General features: G+C 39.5%; 2 protein-coding genes across 3 annotated transcripts in view; one reads left to right on the plus strand and one right to left on the minus strand.

Moving 5' to 3' along the window:
* KHDRBS2 (KH RNA binding domain containing, signal transduction associated 2) overlaps window positions 1–20,773 on the minus strand; it is a 542,753-nt gene that overhangs the window by 453,677 nt on the left and 68,303 nt on the right. The gene's annotated exons all lie outside the window — the stretch shown is intronic.
* Window positions 12,208–14,634, plus strand: LOC137164622 (uncharacterized). The gene is made up of 2 exons (XM_067565526.1): window positions 12,208–12,745; window positions 14,138–14,634. Exons 1-2 carry the CDS (start codon window positions 12,208–12,210, stop codon window positions 14,632–14,634), a joined length of 1,035 nt encoding a protein of 344 aa, XP_067421627.1.

A 20,773-nucleotide genomic window follows, 5' to 3' on the forward strand; every position in this document is an offset into this window, starting at 1 on the left:
GTGTAAATTCTTATATATTTTGTTGGTGCTTTAAAATAGCCAACTTTATGAAGCTGAAAACAATTGTGAGCCAAACCAGCCAGGAGGAAGAGTTTAATCATCAAAGTGTGAATGATAGTTGGTAATTGTTTAGGAACATTTTACTAAATATCTAAAATGACACCAACTCACAACAGAGGAAGAAGGCTGTATTGATGAAAAACCTGACCTGGTTTAATGGAAAAGTGAAGGAAGCTAAACAAATGGAAGAAAGGGGAAGTTGATAGGAATGAATATAAATCATAAGCTAGGACTTGTTGAAAATTGAAAAAGGAAGCAAAGGGACATAAGGAAAAATCTGTGGTCAGCAGAGTTAAGGACAATAAGAAGGAATTTTTAAGTATATTAGGAAGAAAAGTAATTCTAATGGTGGTATTGTTCCATTACTAGATGGTAGAATTATCAATAATAATAAAGAAAAGGCAGAAGTGTTCAATAAATATTTCTGTTCTATATTTGGGAAAAAACAGATGATGTAGTCATATCATGTGATAACATTTTTTTCATTCCACTAGTATCTCAGGAGGAATGCTAAACAGCAGCTACTAAAGTTAGATTTTTTTTTAAATTAGCAGTTCTGGAAAACTTGCATCCAAGGAGTTTTCAAAGAGCTGGCCAAGGTGTGTGTGTGCTGGACCATTAATGTTGATTTTCAGAAACTGGGCAAATTCCAGAAGATTGAAAGAAAGCTAATGTTGTGCCAATATTTACAAAGGGTAAACATGATGATTTGTATAATTATAAGCTTGCCAGTCTGATATTGATCCTGGCAAGATAATGGAGTGGTTGATACTGGATTTGATTCTTTATGAAAGGAGGGTAATATATTTAATGTAAATCAACATGAGTTTATGGAAAATACATTCTGCCAACCTAACCTGATATCGTTTTTTATGAGATTACAGTTTAGTTGATAAAGGAAATAGTGCTGAAGTAGTTTACCTTGACTTGATATTGCAAGATATTTTGATTAAAAAACTTGACTGATATAAAATTAAAATCTGGCTACCTGAGAGGTCTCAGATTGTCATTGTAAATGGGGAATCATCTAATGGATATGTTTCTAGTGGGGTCCTGCTGTAATTGGTTCTTAGCCTAACACTATTTAACATTTTTATCAATGAGCTGGAAGAAACCATAGAATCATCACTGATAAAGTTTGCAAATGACACAAAAATTGGGTATTGAAGAGGACATGTCACTGATACAGAGTGATCTGGATTATTGGGTAAAATAGGCTCAAACAAACAATATGCATTTTAATATGGCTAAATGTACCTGTATGTATCTAGGAACAAAGAATGTAGGCCATATTTATAGGATGGGGGACTCTATTCTGGGAAGCAGTGACTCTTAAAAAGATTTAAGATAATCAGATAAAAATGATCTCCCAGTGTGACCCTGTTTTCAAGAGAGCTAATGAGATTCTTGGATGCATAAACAGGGGAATCTCGAGTAGAAGTAAAGAGGTTATTTTACCTCTGTATTTGGCACTGGTGTGACCACTGCTGAAATACTGTGTCCAGTTCTGGTGTCCTCAGGTAAAACATCCTCAGATTTAAAATTAAAACATCCTCAGATGTTAAAAAATTGGAAAGGGTTCATAAAAGAGCCAGGAGAGTCATTAAAGGATTAGAAAACACGCCTTGCAGTGATAGAATCAAAGAGTTCAATCTATTTATCTTAACAAAGAAAAGGTTAAGGCATGACTTGATTAATGTCAATAAGAATCTACATGGGGCACAAATATTTAATAATGGACCCTTCAATCCAGCAGAGAAAGGGATACTACAATCCAATGGCTAGAAGTTGAAGCTAGACAAATTCAGACTGAAAACAAGGTCTAAATCTTAAAAAGTGGGGGTAATTAAGTATTGGAACAATTTACTAAGGTTCATTTTCCATTCCTGAATTTTTAAATCAAGATGGGATGTTTCTTTAAAACATATCTTCTAAGATTCATTTTAGGGAAGCTGTATGACACAGGAGATGAAACGAGATGATCACAATGGTACTTTTTGGCCTCGGAGTCTATGGATTTATGTCATTTAATTTTTTTATGCCACTGTGGCAGGTGGGGCTTGTCTGTAGAACCCCTGTGGGACCAGGCTTGGTACTGCAGTGGTTCCCTGACCTAAGCCACAAATTTTGGGCCACCTGCTTGAAGTAGTGTGGCCGAAGCTGTAAGCTCATAGTCAGTCTTGTAACAGTTAAATAACAAAATAGCAAACTCAGAGTTTGGCTGTCTGTGCCTTTATATAAAGAAACAAAACCTCAAATGCACGCACTTAGTTGCAATGCTAGAAGGTCGGGCCCTGAGGTGGCCCCAGGGTTCTGGGCTAGCACTGAGGAGCAGCTCCTCCTCTGTCCCAGTCTCACCCAGTTTTGCTCCTGAGAAGAAGTAGACATGCCTTATTCACTAGCCTGCGGCTCCCACTTGGCCAATGTTTCCTCCTGATCCTTCTAGGCCTCTGGAGGACTGGCTCATGACAGCCCACTCTGAGTAGGTTTTCCTTGAACAGGAGGTGTCACTGTGCCAATGCTTCCAGCAGGGGGCATACTACAAAACATTGCAACTCCATCTCAGAGCCTGTTGTGTGAAGATCAAAAGTAGTATAAGATTGTACTCACTTGCTCATTTTAGAGTTTTCAAAGGATGCTGTTAAATTCATTTTCATACCCAACATATTTGAATTTGTTCATGCTAAAATTAATTGAAATTTCAGTATGCTGGTTGGAGCAAAATGTGTACTGTTTCCCTTGCTTGAAACATATGGGAGTAGAATTATATACATCATAAACTACCAATTTATTTTATGGAATTAAAAATCTCCCAGGAGTGTCTCAAAGCCACATAATTTTCTTGATTGACAGTGTTTGCAATGGGACTTTTTCATTAGCAGAGATGTGCATGACAGTATGTGTATCCAGCCATCTGCTTAATGACTTCACATCCAAGGAGTATGCTATGCATCAGTTATCCCACCAACAGGGGGAATAACTTTTCACCTGAGCTATCCTTTAATTACTGCAGGCTTTGAAGAATAGAATCATAGGTTTCTATGCACTTCTTTGTACTGTGAAGGAACATGTGTCAGGCAGGGAATCAAGGGTGTGGAACTTAAGTGGAACTAAGTAGGAAGGACCACATGAAGGGGAAATGTTATTAATTGGTAGCATCCTCACAAAGGTGTAACTACATGCATCCTCTCTACAAGAACACATGAGCTTAAGTCCAGATGATGGGGGTGGAAGATTTAGTCAGTTAGAGAGGGGTTGGATGAGGTAGTATATGCTCTTCATGTTATACTATCATAGGACAGAGTCTCAAGTTATAAGGCCAATCATTAAAGATATTAATGCAAAGGATTTATTCATTAGCATTCCCATTTATGAGATGCCAAAAGACCAACACAGGAGCAGAAAGGCAAGAATGTAAAAAAAAAGAAACCAAAAACAAAACAAAACCCCACACTCATTTATGTTATGGTTCTAGTTTATAAATGGTAATTCAAGAATTTTTAATGCATTCTTAAGGAAAGAAAATACTTTTTTCCAGCCCAATCATATTTTACTTCTTAAGAACTAAACTTATTATTTGTACAATATCCAGCATTCTGAATTCTGGAGCACATGGGAACTAAGTTCTGCAGCCAACCACTGCTAATGGTTCTGCAATAAATAAGAAAATTCTGTAGCAGGATCACATGCAAAGAAAAAGTATCAGAAAATTAGTTTTTACCTTCTTAAATTATATGCTATATAGCAGCATTAATTATCTGCATCTGACAAAGTGGGTTTCTGCCCACAAAAGCTTATGCCCAAATAAATTTGTTAGTCTTTAAGGTGCCACAGAACTCCTATTGTTTTTCTGAAAACAGACTAACATGGCTACCGCTCTGGAACTTGTCAACATGCAAGGCACTGAATTTAGCTGAACAAAATGGAAAATGCATCTGACAAAGTGGGTTTCTGCCCATGAAAGCTTATGCCCAAATAAATTTGTTAGTTTTTAAGGTACCACAGAACTCTCATTGTTTAGCATTAATTATATTATTCATTGAATATTTTAATAAATAAAACACTCAGTTTTAATGTTTTCACTTATTCCAGAATGATGCCTAATTTCCAGTTTTCTGCTGGACTAAGTATTGATATGACATAAAAATTACGTGCCGTGCTCCAGAATGTGGGGTTAGTGGGCCTTCACCCTTCCTTCTGCCAGCTAGAAGGGGGTAGGTGTTCACCCATCTAGCCACAGAAAAGCAGTAAGGCAGCACTGAGTATAAGGTGGGAGAAGGGGATAGTAAACACTGGCTCAAAGGGAGGGTGTGTGAGGCAGGTAGGAAAGGAACCACTCACTCAATAGTGCAAGGACAGAATGGGTTGGAAAACATCAGTGGAAGGGGGTGAGAAGGTTCCAGCTACTCAGAAGGGGAGAAGATAGGAAGAAGGAAGGGCTATGTATTCAGGGGATGAAAATGCAGAAACTGTTGGACATGAAGGTACCAGTCAGTCAGCATTGGGAAGCCAGGCGGTTCCACTTATACAAAATAGACATAATTCATGCAAATTTTTTGTTTACTTATGAGAGAGAAATATTTAACCAATAATTTCTTTATATTCATATAATTTCATAAAATAAACACCAGAAAATTGCAAAGAAGAAAATGTTAATTGGTTCAAAATGTACAATAATAATATTGTTTTAATCAAGTACTTCACAAACCAAACAAATCAAGAAATTCAACATCCCTAGCACCCTCCTCCAAAAATGTGTGATATCATTTTAGTAACAGGAAAACAATGTAATTATAGGTGGAATTAAAGACATACAGTTACTTTGTTTAGCTCCAAAAGAGGTTTGTTTTAAAGTTAAGTTAAATTACGTTATCTGTAGAATTCTCTGAATCCTAAATATTGCCCTGATTCAGCAGTTATCTTGAATATGTGACAGGCTTTAAACACAGAAGTAATCCCATTATATTCCATTATATTATACTTTATGCTATTAGACACTTTTAAATAGCCAAAGATTATGTAGGACCCACTCAAATATAATATGCTGTTCTTTTGTCTTGGGCACATTCTAGTACTGGTCCCGGAGATATGTCAACATTGTGTATACACAAGAAACGACATTTATAAAAATGTTAATTTCAAACTCCAATAGGAGATGCACAGAAAAGGCCCTTGCTTTCAAATTGAAAAAAAAGAGATGATGGTAGATATTTCAAGCTTCCAAAAGTGCATTAGTGTAGCACAAACACATATTTAGAATTGCAAAATACATACTACAATGTGACAAGGTGGGTGAAGTAACATTTTTTACTGGATTAATTTCCGTTGGTGAGAGAGACAAACTGTTGAGCTGCACAGTGCTCTTTTTAGGTCAGCTCAGCTCTGTGTAGCACTAAAGCTGGTCTTTCTCATCAACAGAAGTTGGTCCAGTAACAGATGTTACCTCACCCAGTTTGTCTCTCTCATATCCTGGAACTGACATAGCTACAACAACACTTCATAATACAGTGTGTCCATTTAATCTGAAGGAATGAATGATTTTGAGACCCAGATAGTATTAAGTAAATCCTTTGTGTGTTTCTTCCTAAAAGGGAAAATGAGGAAACAAAGTTTCAAGTTCATATCCCCAAAGTGAGTATTTAATATTGTAGTCAGTGTAATTATCTTTGACACTTGCATTTAAACTATATGTACAAAAGTAGCTTGGAAACCTCATAATCTGGTTCCTGAAATCACATTCCAGCATCACAGAGTTCCTCATCAAAGAAATAATTAAGATGCCACAAGCTGAGCATTATCTCATCACTACAAGATCAAGTAGCAAGAAAAGATGAAGTTTAAAAAAACATATTAGTTCATCAAAAATATTTTAATTAGCCAAAACTAATTAACCTAATAGCAAGCATGAAAAATATATTAAAGGCAAATGGATTTAAGTCCAATGTGACTGATAGCTTTACATAGCATAAGAGTCTAGTGAATTTTAGAATGTAGTTAATCTACTTGTTTTCCTTTGAAAACAAAAAAGGGTGTTTCTAAAAATGACATTTGTTAGTTTTCCCTTATTATTTAGTCAGAGGAAAAACTGAAAACATCACTCCATATTACTCCATTTGGTTGTGGTGGATAAAATTCAGAAGTATCCCAGATAAGAGTTTCAGGTTTTGATAACGTTATGACTAAAACCTAGAATGCAGCTTTGCCACAGGCTTTATAAGTATTAGCAGCTTTTCTGATTACAACTCTATTATGAGTGCAAAAGTAAAACTAGCACAAAGTGATGCCCAGAAGTCACTATTTCTGAAGATACACACCCTGGAGAAGATAGTGACCTGTGCTCTTGGAAGAGAATAAGCCACCCATTAAGTGCAAATTAACTAAAAGCCCCAGTGAGCTACACACTTACACTTCATAGTTAGGCACTAAGATTTCAAGAACTGGTGTTAATTAATTCATGACAGTTACTAAGCCAAGAATATGGCAAAACATATTAATTTCTATGTGTCACTAGGTAACTTAGCCTGTATGTGCATTTTCTGTTATTTCTACAGTCACTGTTTTCAAAATTGTTAAATTCATACAAAATATGCTATGAAATGTATTGTTAGAAAAAAGCCAAAACATTGAGTCCTTTCTGAGATTCCTGAATGCTAATGCGGCAGAAACTTTTTCTCCAAGGCATTTTTCTTCAAAATAAACTAGGTGAAACACAGAACAAGGAGAAAAAATCTTGCTCAGGAATAGCCAGAAAAATAAAAATCTATAAAACTACAGGAACAAGCTACTTCTCACTGTCTCTCAAAACTATTAGTCAGAACAACAGAATAGATTTATTCGTGTTAGAAACAAAAAATCTTAAACTTATTCCATATAACAACAATACAAAAATCTACTCTACTTCTGTTCCTGGAACAATTAAACCCCTACACAGTATCCGCAGGGATTTCTGAGTCATAAGTAATTTTGAAAATTTGACATCTATCCAACACAAAAACATATATATATATGGCAACATATATTTCTCTTTCTCTCTCTCACCACACACGCACGCACGCACAAATAAAATGGTATAAAAACTATGACAGACAACTTGAAATAATTCATACAAGCAATGGAATGTTACTGCTAGCTATTATTGCCCATCAGACCCTGATTTGGAATGTGCAAATTAGCTAGAACTGTACTGAGTTTCATCACTTTTTCACCCGCAGACATTAAGATATCTATATTAAATTACACCATTTTCAGCAACAAACTCAGGAACAAATTCTACTCTTTTGAAGATTTCTATGCTTCATTTCCAAATTGCACTAGTTCACTGTTTATCACCACAAAAGCCAAATTACAGCTCGGATTTTGCAGATGTGTGTTTTAGTATTTCAGCCATACATGATCCACATTTAATCCATACATACATGCACATCTGTCCATTCCAGTATGGGCTTCCCTGTGATTTCTTTCACAAAGGAGGCCATTGGTATAATTGATCATTGGGATTTGAGGAATAAACAATAGCAACCAAACAGTTTATTTAACATTTGTTTAAGTTTTCACTATTACAATCACAATATATCTCTCTCTCTACATATACCATTATAAACACTATTTATATCTATATATCTTAACAATCAGACAACAGTTTGCACCAGGGTTTCAATACTTCATGGCACGTATATTAGTAAAATAAATGTCATGATAAATGTCAGCCTTGAGCACAATCAAAACTGCAGCAATACAGCATATTGAATCCTTCTGAGATATCACAAAATACTCCAATTTCTTCTCACATTTTGCAAGAGCATGTTTCATTGTCTTCCATTTTCTCACTCATAATATTCAGCAACAATGAAAGACTATTCTCGCTACCAATATACTCAATTTCCATCACAGGTGCTAAAAATATAGTACACTTATCACAATCCATTCATTGATTTCTGGACTCCAAAACCTCCAGGGATTGCCCAACATCTTCATGATAACCCCAAGTTTTAGATATATTATTTAGTTAAAATGTTTAAAACCTAGACAGCTCCCTGCTGGATTCAGAGCTGAGGAGACTCAAGAGTAAAGTTATTCTATACAAAAAAGTTCCAGCCAGTCAAAAACAAATAAACAAAAATAACCCCATGGCTTTCAGGGCCAGGCAAACTCCGTGAGTTTGCAGATGACTGCACAGAAGACTGATCTATCCACCAGAGTGAAAAAAAATCATTGCAGCTCCACAGTCATTCAGGAATAGGAGATCTTCATGTTAATCAGCTCCCCCACTATCTTTACACTACTCTACCATTTAAGTGGACCTCTTCAGCGGACCTCACACAGTCTCAGTGGGAGACAGGATGTGTCAAGCCCATACAACTTTTTTGTGTTGAAAAATATAACCTTTCATTAGGGAAAATGGGGGAGCGAATGGAGTGGGGCAACTGGCTCCTGACCCTAACATCAGTGAAGTGAGGGGGATGGCAGGAGGGGGATAACTTCCCCAACATAAAGTGCGAATTCCTCCCATCTTAGGGAGAACCAATTAGCATTAACCATTAATGATCATAAATAACCTTCAGCCTGATGTGGCTCTCCTTTACTGAATTCTACAACAGAGCTGTCAACAGTGAAACTTTCTAATAGGACCAAGTGGCATTTTTAGATTTTCTTACCTGGTTGACCAATTGTCCATCAGTCAAGGATTAACTGCTCTCTTTTGTTAGGATACGCCCAACACTTCATTTCCCATAAATCAGAGTAATATATGTCTCTTGTGTCAACTGTAATGCCAACAGCCTGTAACTCCTTTCTCAGGAAGGGGTCAGGCCTGAGCAGATATGTAATACAGGTTTTGACATTCGACATTCGCTATTGCCAGGGAAATATTACCTCAGAATCACATGTAGCCTTCATGAATGTATCGCCTGAAGACTCTATAAAGCTAAATATGAGCTGGGTACAGCAATCCATCAAAGCATATAAGAATATGCTCCAACAGTTCAAATAGAATAAAAGCATTTAAGTATGTGAAATCAACAGAATTACTGTCATGCAGAAAGTTAAGCATGTGCCTAAATCTTTGCAGACTGGGGCCTAAATTGCCTCAACTTGGTGAGAACAAAATAAAAAAACTTATTTGTCTTGTTAAAAAAAGTCTCTCTTTTTCAAAACCACATACCCTGCCTTCCAAATATGGCTCGCATGCAGATTTCTGCACCCACAAGTTTTGAAGGCTAATAGAACACCAGCAAGTTCAAAGGTTTGATGCATAGACTGCTGCAAACCTCCTGAAAGCACAACATTTTATAAATTCAGGAGATACAGTGTAAATATGATAGACACATGTTACTTTATGATAGTTAAATATACAAACAAATATCTTCTAAAATGACACCTCTCCATGAATAAATGCGAGGCCAAAGCCTGAACAGCAAAGTAAATAAAATGTTCTAATTTAACTGTGTAGGTAATCCTTTTAAAGTCTAAATAGGGACTTGGAATGGTTCTCTCATTACAAGAAGTAATTGTCACTGTTCACACATTCTCACCTCCTAATCAATGGTTGTGAATAGGCCTCAACTACTCTAACTGAATGGACTTTGCCCATATCTAACTTCCCCATTGTTGTTCCTCACCCTTAGATGTATATAGATACCTCCTCTCTGATTTCTATTCCTTACATTTGACGAAGTGGGTTTCAGCCTACTAAAACTTATGCCTGCAGAAATTAAATTTGTTAGTCTTTAAAATGCTGCAGGACTCTCGTTATTTTTGCTGTATACAGACGAACATGGCTACTCTTCTGGAACATCTCTTAAAATGGAAGCCTTAAGACTGTGCAGGACTAAATTTAGATGACATAGTCCTGTGTGAACTATAGCAACAGCATACTGTCATGTACTTTCAGAATACTACTTTTTTCAATGGCTAAATTCAAGTGTAATAGAAAAAGGATCTGAAAACATCAGAGTGAAAAATTCAGCATTTATATTTCTGTTCATGTTACACCACTAGATTCTGTAATGGACAAAGTTTATGTTTTTGTAGAATGTGAATGTTTGTACAAGTAATATGAAGTTAAATATATAGATGATAATAGTATTTATTGTCTCTATAAAGCAAGGTACAACAGGGCAGGTAGTAAGGTTCACTTTATACATCAAATTGTTTCCTGTGTAGTATTAAAAGGCTAACCCTCCTTCCACTGAAACCTATGATAACTAGTTATTTCTTTAATTAAACTTCTATTAACTTCTCTGATGAAGGATCAATCCCTAATATTTCTCCCAAAGCAGTGGCTCTTAAAAAATAAGCAGATGGAGGATACAAGGTTAATCTCATGCTACAGTTTGGAAAGATAACCCTGCTTCCCTTCTCCCCATAAAACTCTGAAAAATTACATCTTTCCCGTGATCCATCTTTGCAATGATCAGTCTTCACAGGGTAATTTGTTCTGGAGTAGGATGCTTGCATTTTGTTTGCATTAAAAAAAAAATAGATTGATCTGAAGCATTTCCTCTTGGCACTAATAGGATTTAGAAGAGATTTAATTGAAGCATGTAACATAGCCTTGAGTGACAGTTCATAGATAAAGTAAATTGGAGCTACTATTTCAGCCTATCAGTGGTATGACAAGGATGCCTAAATGAAAACTAAAGAAAAATAACTGAATATTTAAAGATGTATTTGGAAATGCTACATTACACAGAGAATGATACACCAGCAAAGGATGTTGCTTACAGATACAATAAAGAGAGTGTGGTTTAGTGGTTAAAGCACAAGACTTGAAATCAGAGGATCTGGATTCTGCTCTCAGCATTATCAGTAACTTGGTGCATAGGCAATTCATTCAGGAGTTCATTTTCCTCTTGATTAAAATGATGATAAAAGTACTTATCACAGATTGTTGTTATTTGATGTATGATTGTAAAGAATTTTGCAATCCTTAGGGCAATGTGCTATACAGAGAGGTGTCAAAATATAATGACCACCATTAAAAATTTACATTTTTGAACTGTTTATTTTAGATATTGAAGTGTTTTTCCTTTTTATAACTATAGGGAGAAACCTGCAGTATCTCACACTCAACATTGTGGTAAATGCTAGTAAGTGCTGATTTTGTAATGGCAACCACTCTATTAGTTATTACTACTACAGCATGTTGGTACCAGTGAGCACAGTGTCCTGAATGACAATAGAATATGATGCTTAGACTGAGAGGCATCAGAATTCTCCACATTCTGAAATAGTTACAGAAGCCTGCCCTCATCTTTTTGACCTGTTGTTGACATCAAGCAAAAAGGGGAGAGAAATAGCTTTATGCAATCTGATTTTCATGATAACAATAGCCTTGCATGTCTGCAGGCTTTCAGTGTCAACATAAGCAGCAGAATGGGAGATACCTTATATGATATTTCTGTGGTTCAAAGAATATGTAAATGCAAAATCCATTGTGGGTAAAGAATATTTGAGAAATAAATAAAAGTTAGTCCAATAAAAGATATTATCTGACCCACCTTTTCTCTGTAATGTATGTAAAATGTTGAAATTTGACTTTAATCCCCATACTCATTTTTAATTAAAAAATAATTAGTGTTGGCTATGAATTTCAATAAGGCTCATCCATGGCTACCTATAATTTTATTAAAAATCTTATATTAATATATTAAAAAGCTTTAAGAGCTCCTTGTTAAACTTTTAAAATAAAGCATAAGGTTCAACAAGTCTGTGTGCTATAGTTTCTTGAAGTGACAGAATTAATAAACAGATTTTTAAAAATCTTAGCTGATAAACATAAAAAACAGTAGTACCTGGTGCTGGAGAGCTACTTAGGCCTGGTCTACACTGGCGGCTTACTGTGCATTAAAGTCCCTTAATGCGCATTTATAATAACTGCGTCCACACTAGCACGTTGTTAATGCGTATTAAGGAACACTTTGATGCGCAGCAATAAGACCACCTCTGCCAAGAGGATTAGCACCTGAAGCGCATTAGCTACTGCACAGTAGTGCAAGTGTGGACCAATCTGACTTAATGCGCATTAATTGGCCTCCGGAGTGTATCCCATCATGCCCCATTTCAGTACCCGCCCCCAAAGCAGCCCCGGGAAGATTTGATTGTTGATTTCATTGCCAGCGTGGAGAGAGCTTTCCCATTCCTCTCAGCATGGCTACTGTTTTCAGCATGGCTAAAGGAAAGCCCAAACGTGCTCCAGCATGGAGCAGACCAGAAGTTTTGGACCTGATCGGGCTGTGGGGTGAGGAGACAGTCCTGTCCCAGCTACGCTCCAGCAAAAGGAATCTGGACATTTATGGGAAGATATCCCAGGGCATGCTGGAGAAAGGACACCAAAGGGATGCTTATCAATGCAGAGTCAAGATCAAGGAACTGAGACTGTCTTATCAGAAAGCCAGGGAAGCAAACAGGCGCTCTGGGTCCTCTCCCAAAACATGCAAGTTCTATGATGAGGTGCATGCTATTCTTGGGGGCGATCCCACCACTATGCCCCCACAGAGCATTGATACCTCCGCAGCTTCTGAGTCCATGAGTAATGAGGATGAAACCTTGGAGGATGAAATTTTGGAAAGCAGGGAGCATGAGAACGGAGTGTCCCTTCTCCCAGAATCACAGGAGTTAATCTTGATCCCCAAGCAGTCCACCAGCACACAGGACAGCACAAATGATCCCATGGAAGGCACATCTGGTGAGTTTTCTTTCCTATTAGCATTGCATAGCTTCCCTTTGCTTCTTCTCACCACGGAGCCACGAGGCGGGGGAGGGGGGAAGGGCAGGGGGCTGCCAGGGATGGGACTGCAAATCTTCCCTTTTCTTCTCCCCACTGTGGAGCCATGAGGCAGGGGGGAAGGGCAGGGGCTGCCAGGCTTTTTCCTTGCAAAGTTCACTGAGGAATTAACAATGTTATACATTTTTTTACAAACGGCTGTAAGGGTTTATTAGTTCAATGGTGACACATACTTCATCACTGGTTGTTCTGTTACCTCTACCTTACCCTCCTGCTGGGACTAGGCTTTGGGCCCCCTCCCTGGCCCCCTCCCAAGAAACATTTCTTTGTTGAGCCCTAACAGACTCATTACACATGTGGCTCCAATGCACAGCCATCCCAGGCATGCCCTACCCACTTTCAGCTGGCCACACCCAAGAGGAATTCTTCTTGCAAACAGCCATGGGAGGATTCCCCCCCGCCCCCCCCCCGGCCGGTAACGTGCAGCAACCCCCCCACAAGCTAGGTCATTGTTTTCCAAAGTGTTAACTGCCAACAATGGGACTGCATAGCTTCCCTTTCCTTCTCCCCACCACGGAGCCATGACTGCTGGGGGAAGGGCAGGGGGCTGCCAGGTATGGGACTGCAAACCTTCCCTTTTATTCTCCCCACCGTGGAGCCATGAGGCCGGGGGGGAAGGGCAGGGGGCTGCCAGGCTTTTTCCTTGCAAAGTTCACTGAGGAATTAACAATGTTATACATTTTTTTACAAACGGCTGTAAGGGTTTATTAGTTCAATGGTGACACATATTTCACCATTGGTTGTTCTGTTACCTCTACCTTACCCTCTTGCTGGGACTAGGCTTTGGGCCCCCTCCCAAGAAACATTTCTTTGTTGAGCCCTAACAGACTCATTACACATGTGGCTCCAATGCACAGCCATCCCAGGCATGCCCTACCCGCTTTCAGCTGGCCACACCCAAGAGGAATTCTTCTTGCGAACAGCCATGGGAGGATTCCCCCTCCCCCCCCGGCAGGTAATTTGCATCAACACCACCACTAGCTAGTTCATTGTTTTCCAAATTCTTAACTGCCAGGTATGGGACTGCATAGCTTCCCTTTCCTTCTCCCCACAGTGGAGCTATGAGTGCTGGGGGGAGGGCAGATACATTGTTTCATAAACAACTTTGTGTAATTGGCAATATATTTAATTTGTATCTAGCAAATGATGTGATGTTACATTTGTTGCAAGATGATTTGAATGCAACTTTTTGAAACTATGTTCCATACACTCCTTTTTCAAACTGTTACATTTCTGTGGCTGTACTCAGTATTCTAAATATGTGTACCCTGTTTTTTCTATTTCATTCTGTAGACATTTATGCAGTGGACCGACCCTTAAGAAATGCAGCTGATAGACTAAGTCTGATTAGGAGAAAAAAAAGAAAAAACAGAGAAGATATGTTTTCTGAACTCATGAGCGTAGCAACATCAGCAGAGACAGAGCAACGAACATGGAGACAGAGCATGAGCCAGACTATCCGCAGTGCTATAGATAGTCATAGAGAAACTCAGGCGATTGTGCGCAGCACCTCAGAAGAGGTTCTGAAAGTCCTGAGGGAGCAGTTGGATGTGCTCTGGCATCTTGTGGATCGTCACGATCGGAGGCAGGGCACGGTGCCGCTGCAGACACTCCAGAATGCTCCAGAAACCACTGTTGTGGTGCCCTCCACCTCTCCTGCAACCACAAGGTCTCATGCTCGACTCCTCAGGATGCAGCCCCAGCTGTCCTCCACCCCAGCGAGCTCACACCCAACCCCTGGAGATAGAGCAGGAAATCCTCCCTCCCCCTTTCCCATTACTTGGCTGTAAAGAAATAAAGTTTTCCTGTATTTCAAAATGGTGTTTAATAACAAACTTACAAATTCTGGTGCCATTAGCCGGGCACATCTATCAAAGGGGGGGGGGGTTTGGGTGAGGGGGACATCCAAGCCAAAGAACATACATGAAAATAAATCAGTTCTGTATCTCATTGCAGAACCTGGTTTTCAAAGCTTCCCTAATGCTAATCGCTATTCGATTAGCTCTACGCGTACTGCTGGCAGGTGGCTGCTCATAATTGGCAGCCAGTCTTTCTGCTTCCACATCCCAACCCTGGGGGAACCTTTCCCCCTTAGCTTCACACACATTATGAAGAACACAGCAAGCAGATATCACAGAAGGGAGGTTCTTCTCACTCATATCCAGCCTAGTGAGGAGACTCCTCCATCTACCTTTTAAACGCCCAAAGGCACATTCTACAACCATTCTGCTGCTGCTTAACCTCTTATTAAAACACTCCTTGTCACTGTCAAGGTGACCGGTGTAGGGCTTCATTAGCCAAGGAAGCAAGGGGTAAGCAGGATCCCCCAGGATCACTATGGGCATTTCCACACCCCCAATGTCAATTTTTTGGTCAGGGAAGAAAGTGCCCACCTGTAGCTTAGAGAACAGCCCTGAGTTATGAAGTACACGAGCGTCATGCACCTTCCCAGGCCACCCCACATAGATGTCTGTAAAACGACCCCTGTGATCCACAAGCCCCTGAAGGACCATGGAAAAGTACCCCTTGCGGTTAATGTACTCTGTTGCCAGGTGTGCAGGTGCCAAGATGGGGATGTGAGTCCCATCAATGGCCCCACCGCAGTTTGGGAACCCCATCGCAGCAAACCCCTCCACTATGTCCTGCACGTTTCCCAAAGTCACAAGCCTTTTTAGCAAAAGTCTATTGATGGCACTGCACACTTGAACCACAGCAGCTCCCACTGTAGATTTACCAACTCCAAATTGATTCCCAACAGAGCGGTAACAGTCAGGGGTTGCCAGCTTCCAGAGAGCGATGGCTACTCTCTTCTCCACCGTCATAGCTTGTCTCAAGTGAGTGTTCATGCGCTTCAGGGATGGTGCCAGCTGTGAACACAGTCCAAGGAAAGTTGCCTTCCGCATACGAAAGTTTTGCAGCCACTGATCATCATCCCACAGCTGCATAACAATGCGGTCCCACCAGTCTGTGCTGGTTTCTCTGCACCAGAACCTGCGGTCCACTGACTGCAGATGAAACGTGATAGCCTGCAGCAATCGGTCATTATTAGTATCTATTGCCTGTATCAGGGCACGCAGAGTGGCAGTGGTGATAAACATACTTTCACTTACTGCTTCACTGAGAAAGTAATCCAGGATAAGCCGGGTTGTATTTGTCATGCTCAGAATCACAGCACACAACTCGTCTGTCTCCATGTCTCTGCAGCAATGGCGATCGTGGGTGGGGGGAATGAAAAAATGGCACGAAAATCCTTTTCCTGTTTGCTTGGGGGTGGGGAGAAGATAGTGGGGGAAGCAGCACTGCATCCTGGGACGATGACACTCATCACAACAGCCTCTATGGTTAGTTGCACTGTGGGATAGCTTCCCACATTGCACTGCTCTCTAATTACAAGTACGGTTTTCCAGTGTGGACGCAATAAAGCGGATCAAGCACCGTAGTGTGGACAGTCTGCAGCGCTTTCTGTAAAGCGCTTTCTAAAATACGCATTAAGCTGATGCACATTAGTGCTGTAGTGTAGACATAGCCTTAGTTGCTGCAACGAGCTGCAGACACAAAATATACACAGGCCTGATGCTGTGACACTGCATCCAAATGCACACAATTACGCAACACAATATCACATTTTAGTTCAATGATACAAATTCCGGACCATGGCACTATGATGGTTCTATGCCCCTCTACAACTCCATTTGATACATCTCCTTTCTACCTTTCTAGCTACTACAAAGACGGGAGGGGTGTTCTCATCTCTGAGAGTTTCCCTTTCTTCCTGGCCGTCCAGATGGACACAGATCCTTGCTGCTCCAGTGCATTAACTATTATATTATTTTATGTTGGGTGCTTCAGAGAAGACAATGAAAAATACGTCCCCCCCACAAAGAGATTATATTCTGAATTTCAGTCATAACACAATGTGGGATGATGACACAATATTGAGGAGATGTGGTTGGAGGCATGAGGGTTACACCAACACAATAACAGCACTGCAGTTTAGATATATGCACATCTTGCTAGCTAAGTTAATGTGTTGTTTTGGTGTATTTTATTAAAGAAAGAGAAATAAGATGGTGAATATTAACAACTCATTTATTGTGGGCATTGTGGAACAACTGGGTTTTCAAGACATATCAAAGGTATTACTCAGCAAGTGACTTAAAGCATGGCAGCAACATAAACAGCCCCCTTGACTTCAGTGGAACTACTCACGTTTTATATTAGACACATGCTTAAGTAACTTGCTGAATTGCGGCCTAAGTGGGATGGAAAAGAGTTATCAGTGGAGAGAATCAAAGATGAGGAAGATGGGGTCAGACTGACAGCCTAGGAAGATCATGGGGCAGATTCTTTGCCATGCTCCACTCCCTTTGTGCCGCTCATTCTCTCACTTCTACTATATTAGATCCATGGCTAACCTCTCATTTCATGTCCATCTGTAGTCGACTAACTTTCAACTTGTGCTTGAGCCAGAGTATTTTTGAATCTCTTGCCCCACGGCTCCCTAAGGACCTCCCACTCCTGGGCAATCTTACTGTTCCCAGTGGGAGATCAGCTAATGCTCAGGGTTTTTTCAAAGCCCTATTTACAGTCCCCTTGTCTCTACCCCAGTTGGCACTCCCCAGGACCCACTGCAGATCACTGGCTGGAAGCAGCCCTCCAGGGGCTTTGCTTTTACTGGAAGAAGTGGTGTCAGTCTCCAAATATTATTTATCTAACTTCAATTATGCTATTAATGTATATGATCATTATTTATTATGTATATTAAAGTAGCTCCTAGAAGGCTCCATTGTAATAGATGTCCTACAGACACACAGTAAGAGAATTACTAACCTGAAGAGCTTACACTCTAAATAGAAAAGACAGAAAGGGCGTATTCTCATCCCCATTTTGAAGATGGGGAACTGAAACATTAAAGACCTTGATGCACAAAAGGCGTTAGGCTCCTAAGTTGCAGTTTTAGGTTCCAGTAGGATGCATAAAACTCCTTCTGATACCCAGTAGCTGCCTAAACTCACTTAACGCCTAAAGTTTTGCAGTAGAAAAATAGGCACCTATTTTTTCTGCCTCTAAGCATGGATTCTACTGCCTCCTTGCACATGGTAGTCAGTGGCTGTTCACAGATTACTGTCTCCATTTAGCTCGTTACTGAATTGTCAATAACTGAGAAGGCATTCTCAGCCATTTTTTTCTGTAATGTTTGTGTGTTGATGTGAGGAACATTGGTACCTTTCCTTTTAATTTCAAGTGAAACATACAAGAGCAAGAATGGCTCTTTCACAAGATACCAACTTAATTTTCATGCAAATATTTGAGAATATATGGAGTATCCATAATTCACGTGATTCTCTTGACTACTAAAGTTTACTTTCGGACTTTAACACTGTTAGGCCTGTGTGTGTGTGTGTGTACAGATATGCTCACTCAGCCACTTAGCATTTCCACATCTGGAGAGTCTATGAAGCAGCAGTTAACAGATCCAGAGCAGTAGAACCTTTCCTCAAGACTTGGCTTCATTTTCACAATGCTCAGCATAGTATGATCATTATTAGTGAGCCATATAATACTCTAAGTCAATCCCCACTTATCTTTTGAATAAATCTTGTATCAATGTGAATGTGTTGGAGAGGCTATGAAAATCTATCTAGAGCCTTCAAGTATGTGGGAAAACCACAATTCTGCATTGCAATCAAGACACATCCGTGCAGTACTTCTTATCACATACCCAAGTTTGTTGTTGCTGGCTCTTGCTGCCCCAAAAGCCAAACATAAACAAGGGAATTTAGTGTTTTACTTTTAGATGGAAATTTTAATGAATTACACCACCATCAAATAATACCTATTGACTGGTATATAGTGCTCAGTGTTATCATCCACATCCCTTCATATTATGGTAAGAGAAATCCAGGGTCATCACATTGCAGAGCCTTCCCCTCTCAATTAATCTTCCTCATAGATATGAGCAGCAGACGCAAGGTGCCAAATTCCTTTCTGGCATAAGACCATTGACTTTAATGATTGATTACCTGGCACTGATCTCGGTGCTGATGTGCTAAAAATTAATTTGGACAAGGTGCAGAAGAGTTACAAAAAAAAGTTTCTTCTTAAGTTTAGGAACACACTATTAACTAAATATATACACACAATTCAGACAGGTTATGAAAACAAGAGTGACTTATTTACACATTATAAGAAAGGGAAAACAGTTTGTTTATACAGGGAAAATAGATCAAAATAACTTTCATTAACCAAACAATTACTATACCTTATCTAAATGCACTTCTATATCACTCCTTATCAACAGGTTCTCACAGCAACATAAGTCACTCTGGAGAGTTCTTTCAGTTGTCTGTTCAGATTCTTCAGGGAATTTTTAGCACTCTTTTTTTTTTTTTTTTTTTTTAATCTTTTAGGTGCTTTCAAGGAGGAAAAGATTTTTATTTATGGCTTCAGCTTCATAGGCTCTTCAAAATATCCTAGGTTTTTTCTATATATTCCCTCTGCAATTTGGTGAAACAAAGAATCAAAGATCTGTTCATATAGCACAACCTGCATGGAACTTGGAAGAAGGATCAGAAAAAAAGAATTTGGAGGCGGTACCAGGAACTCAGTCTATAAACATGTAGCTAGAATATTATCTGCAGTTGCAGGATCTCTTTAACTTATTAAAGTCTTATTAAAGAGCCAGTATAGTTTTACAAGCATGGAGTCCTCTCAAGTTACTGCTCAGAATAAAGTACATGAAACATGGTGGTTGTGGTCAAGCTAGTGAAACCCATGGCAAAGAAGAGAGTGTTTAACAGGCACCTAGAAAAAGAGCAAAGTAGCACCTAGAAACAGAGAAAAGTAGCAACTAGAAACAGAGCAAACAAGCAGCATGGACAGCTGAGGTCCACAAGGAGTATTGGATTTCTATAGAGCTAGACAGGTAGACCAATTTATAGATATAGATATAAAACTAGTACTTAATTTGTAATGAAAGAGATGCTGGGGCATAACCAATTAGTCGCTGGGGCTCAAGCAATATTTTTACTTTCATAAGTGATGCGGCAAGCCCAGAGATGTCAGGGCTATGAACTGCCAAGCCAGAGATACCAGGGCTCAGTCCTGGCACAAATTAAGCATTGTGTAAAACCACTTTGAACAAGAATGGAAGCAGTGGAAGCAAGAACTCAGTCTGTCTATCCCCCTTACTTTCCAGAGCTGAGAACTCTGGCAACCACATGTGACTTTGAAGATATTAAAGATTCCCATATTAAAGACAGGATTCCAGTTCATAGGAAAGGTTGTTGAAAGAGACAGAGAAAATGCCTAGAGATATGCTTCCAAATAGCAAGGACAGGTGACCTGTCCAGGAAACAGATCAAAATAATGACAGTCATTACTGCAGAATAAGTACAAAGCCAAAGAAGCCAAAGAAACCCAGGAAGCAGGGCAGTGACAGCCCAGCCAAGAATGCAGGCATCATGGTTTAGCGTATCCTGTGGAAAGCTACATAAAAAGCAGAAAGAAAAATGTCCAGTCTTTGGGCAACAGTGTAAGAGGTGTGGAAAAAATCAGCAGTGACTGAGGATGTAGAGACTTCTAAATGAGAAGAATTTTTGCAGCATGACTTCAGCAGATCTCAGTATATACACGCGGCAAAAGAGTGTCAGCCATTCTACTGTCAGATTTGCAACTATGGTATTAAACTGTATTAAACTGTGGACCCAGCTGCAATATAATCCCAGCAACACTGTTAAGCAGTCATATTAGACTGGAGAAATGTGTCCAGGTGCTGATGCTATACAATGCAACCATTCTGAGGCTCTCAATAAGAAACCCATAAAACAAGAAATGTTTATAATTTGAGTTTATAGTAGCTGACACAAGGAGTACCACTCTCTGCTGGGCAGCTGGACAGTGCAAACCAGGGATGTGGTTGCAGTGGAA

The sequence above is a fragment of the Emydura macquarii genome, unplaced genomic scaffold, assembly GCF_026122565.2.
Source record: "Emydura macquarii macquarii isolate MOO-44397 ecotype Brisbane River unplaced genomic scaffold, CSIRO-AGI_Emac_v2 contig_2680, whole genome shotgun sequence".
Taxonomy (NCBI): Eukaryota; Metazoa; Chordata; order Testudines; family Chelidae; genus Emydura; species Emydura macquarii.

Excerpts from the sequence above, each read along its gene's own strand:
- LOC137164622 (XM_067565526.1), top strand. The coding sequence starts at position 12,208 with ATGGCTACTGTTTTCAGCATGGCTAAAGGAAAGCCCAAACGTGCTCCA. Across the intron at positions 12,746-14,137 it reads TCCCATGGAAGGCACATCTG|ACATTTATGCAGTGGACCGA; the intron begins GTGAGTTTTCTT and ends TTCATTCTGTAG.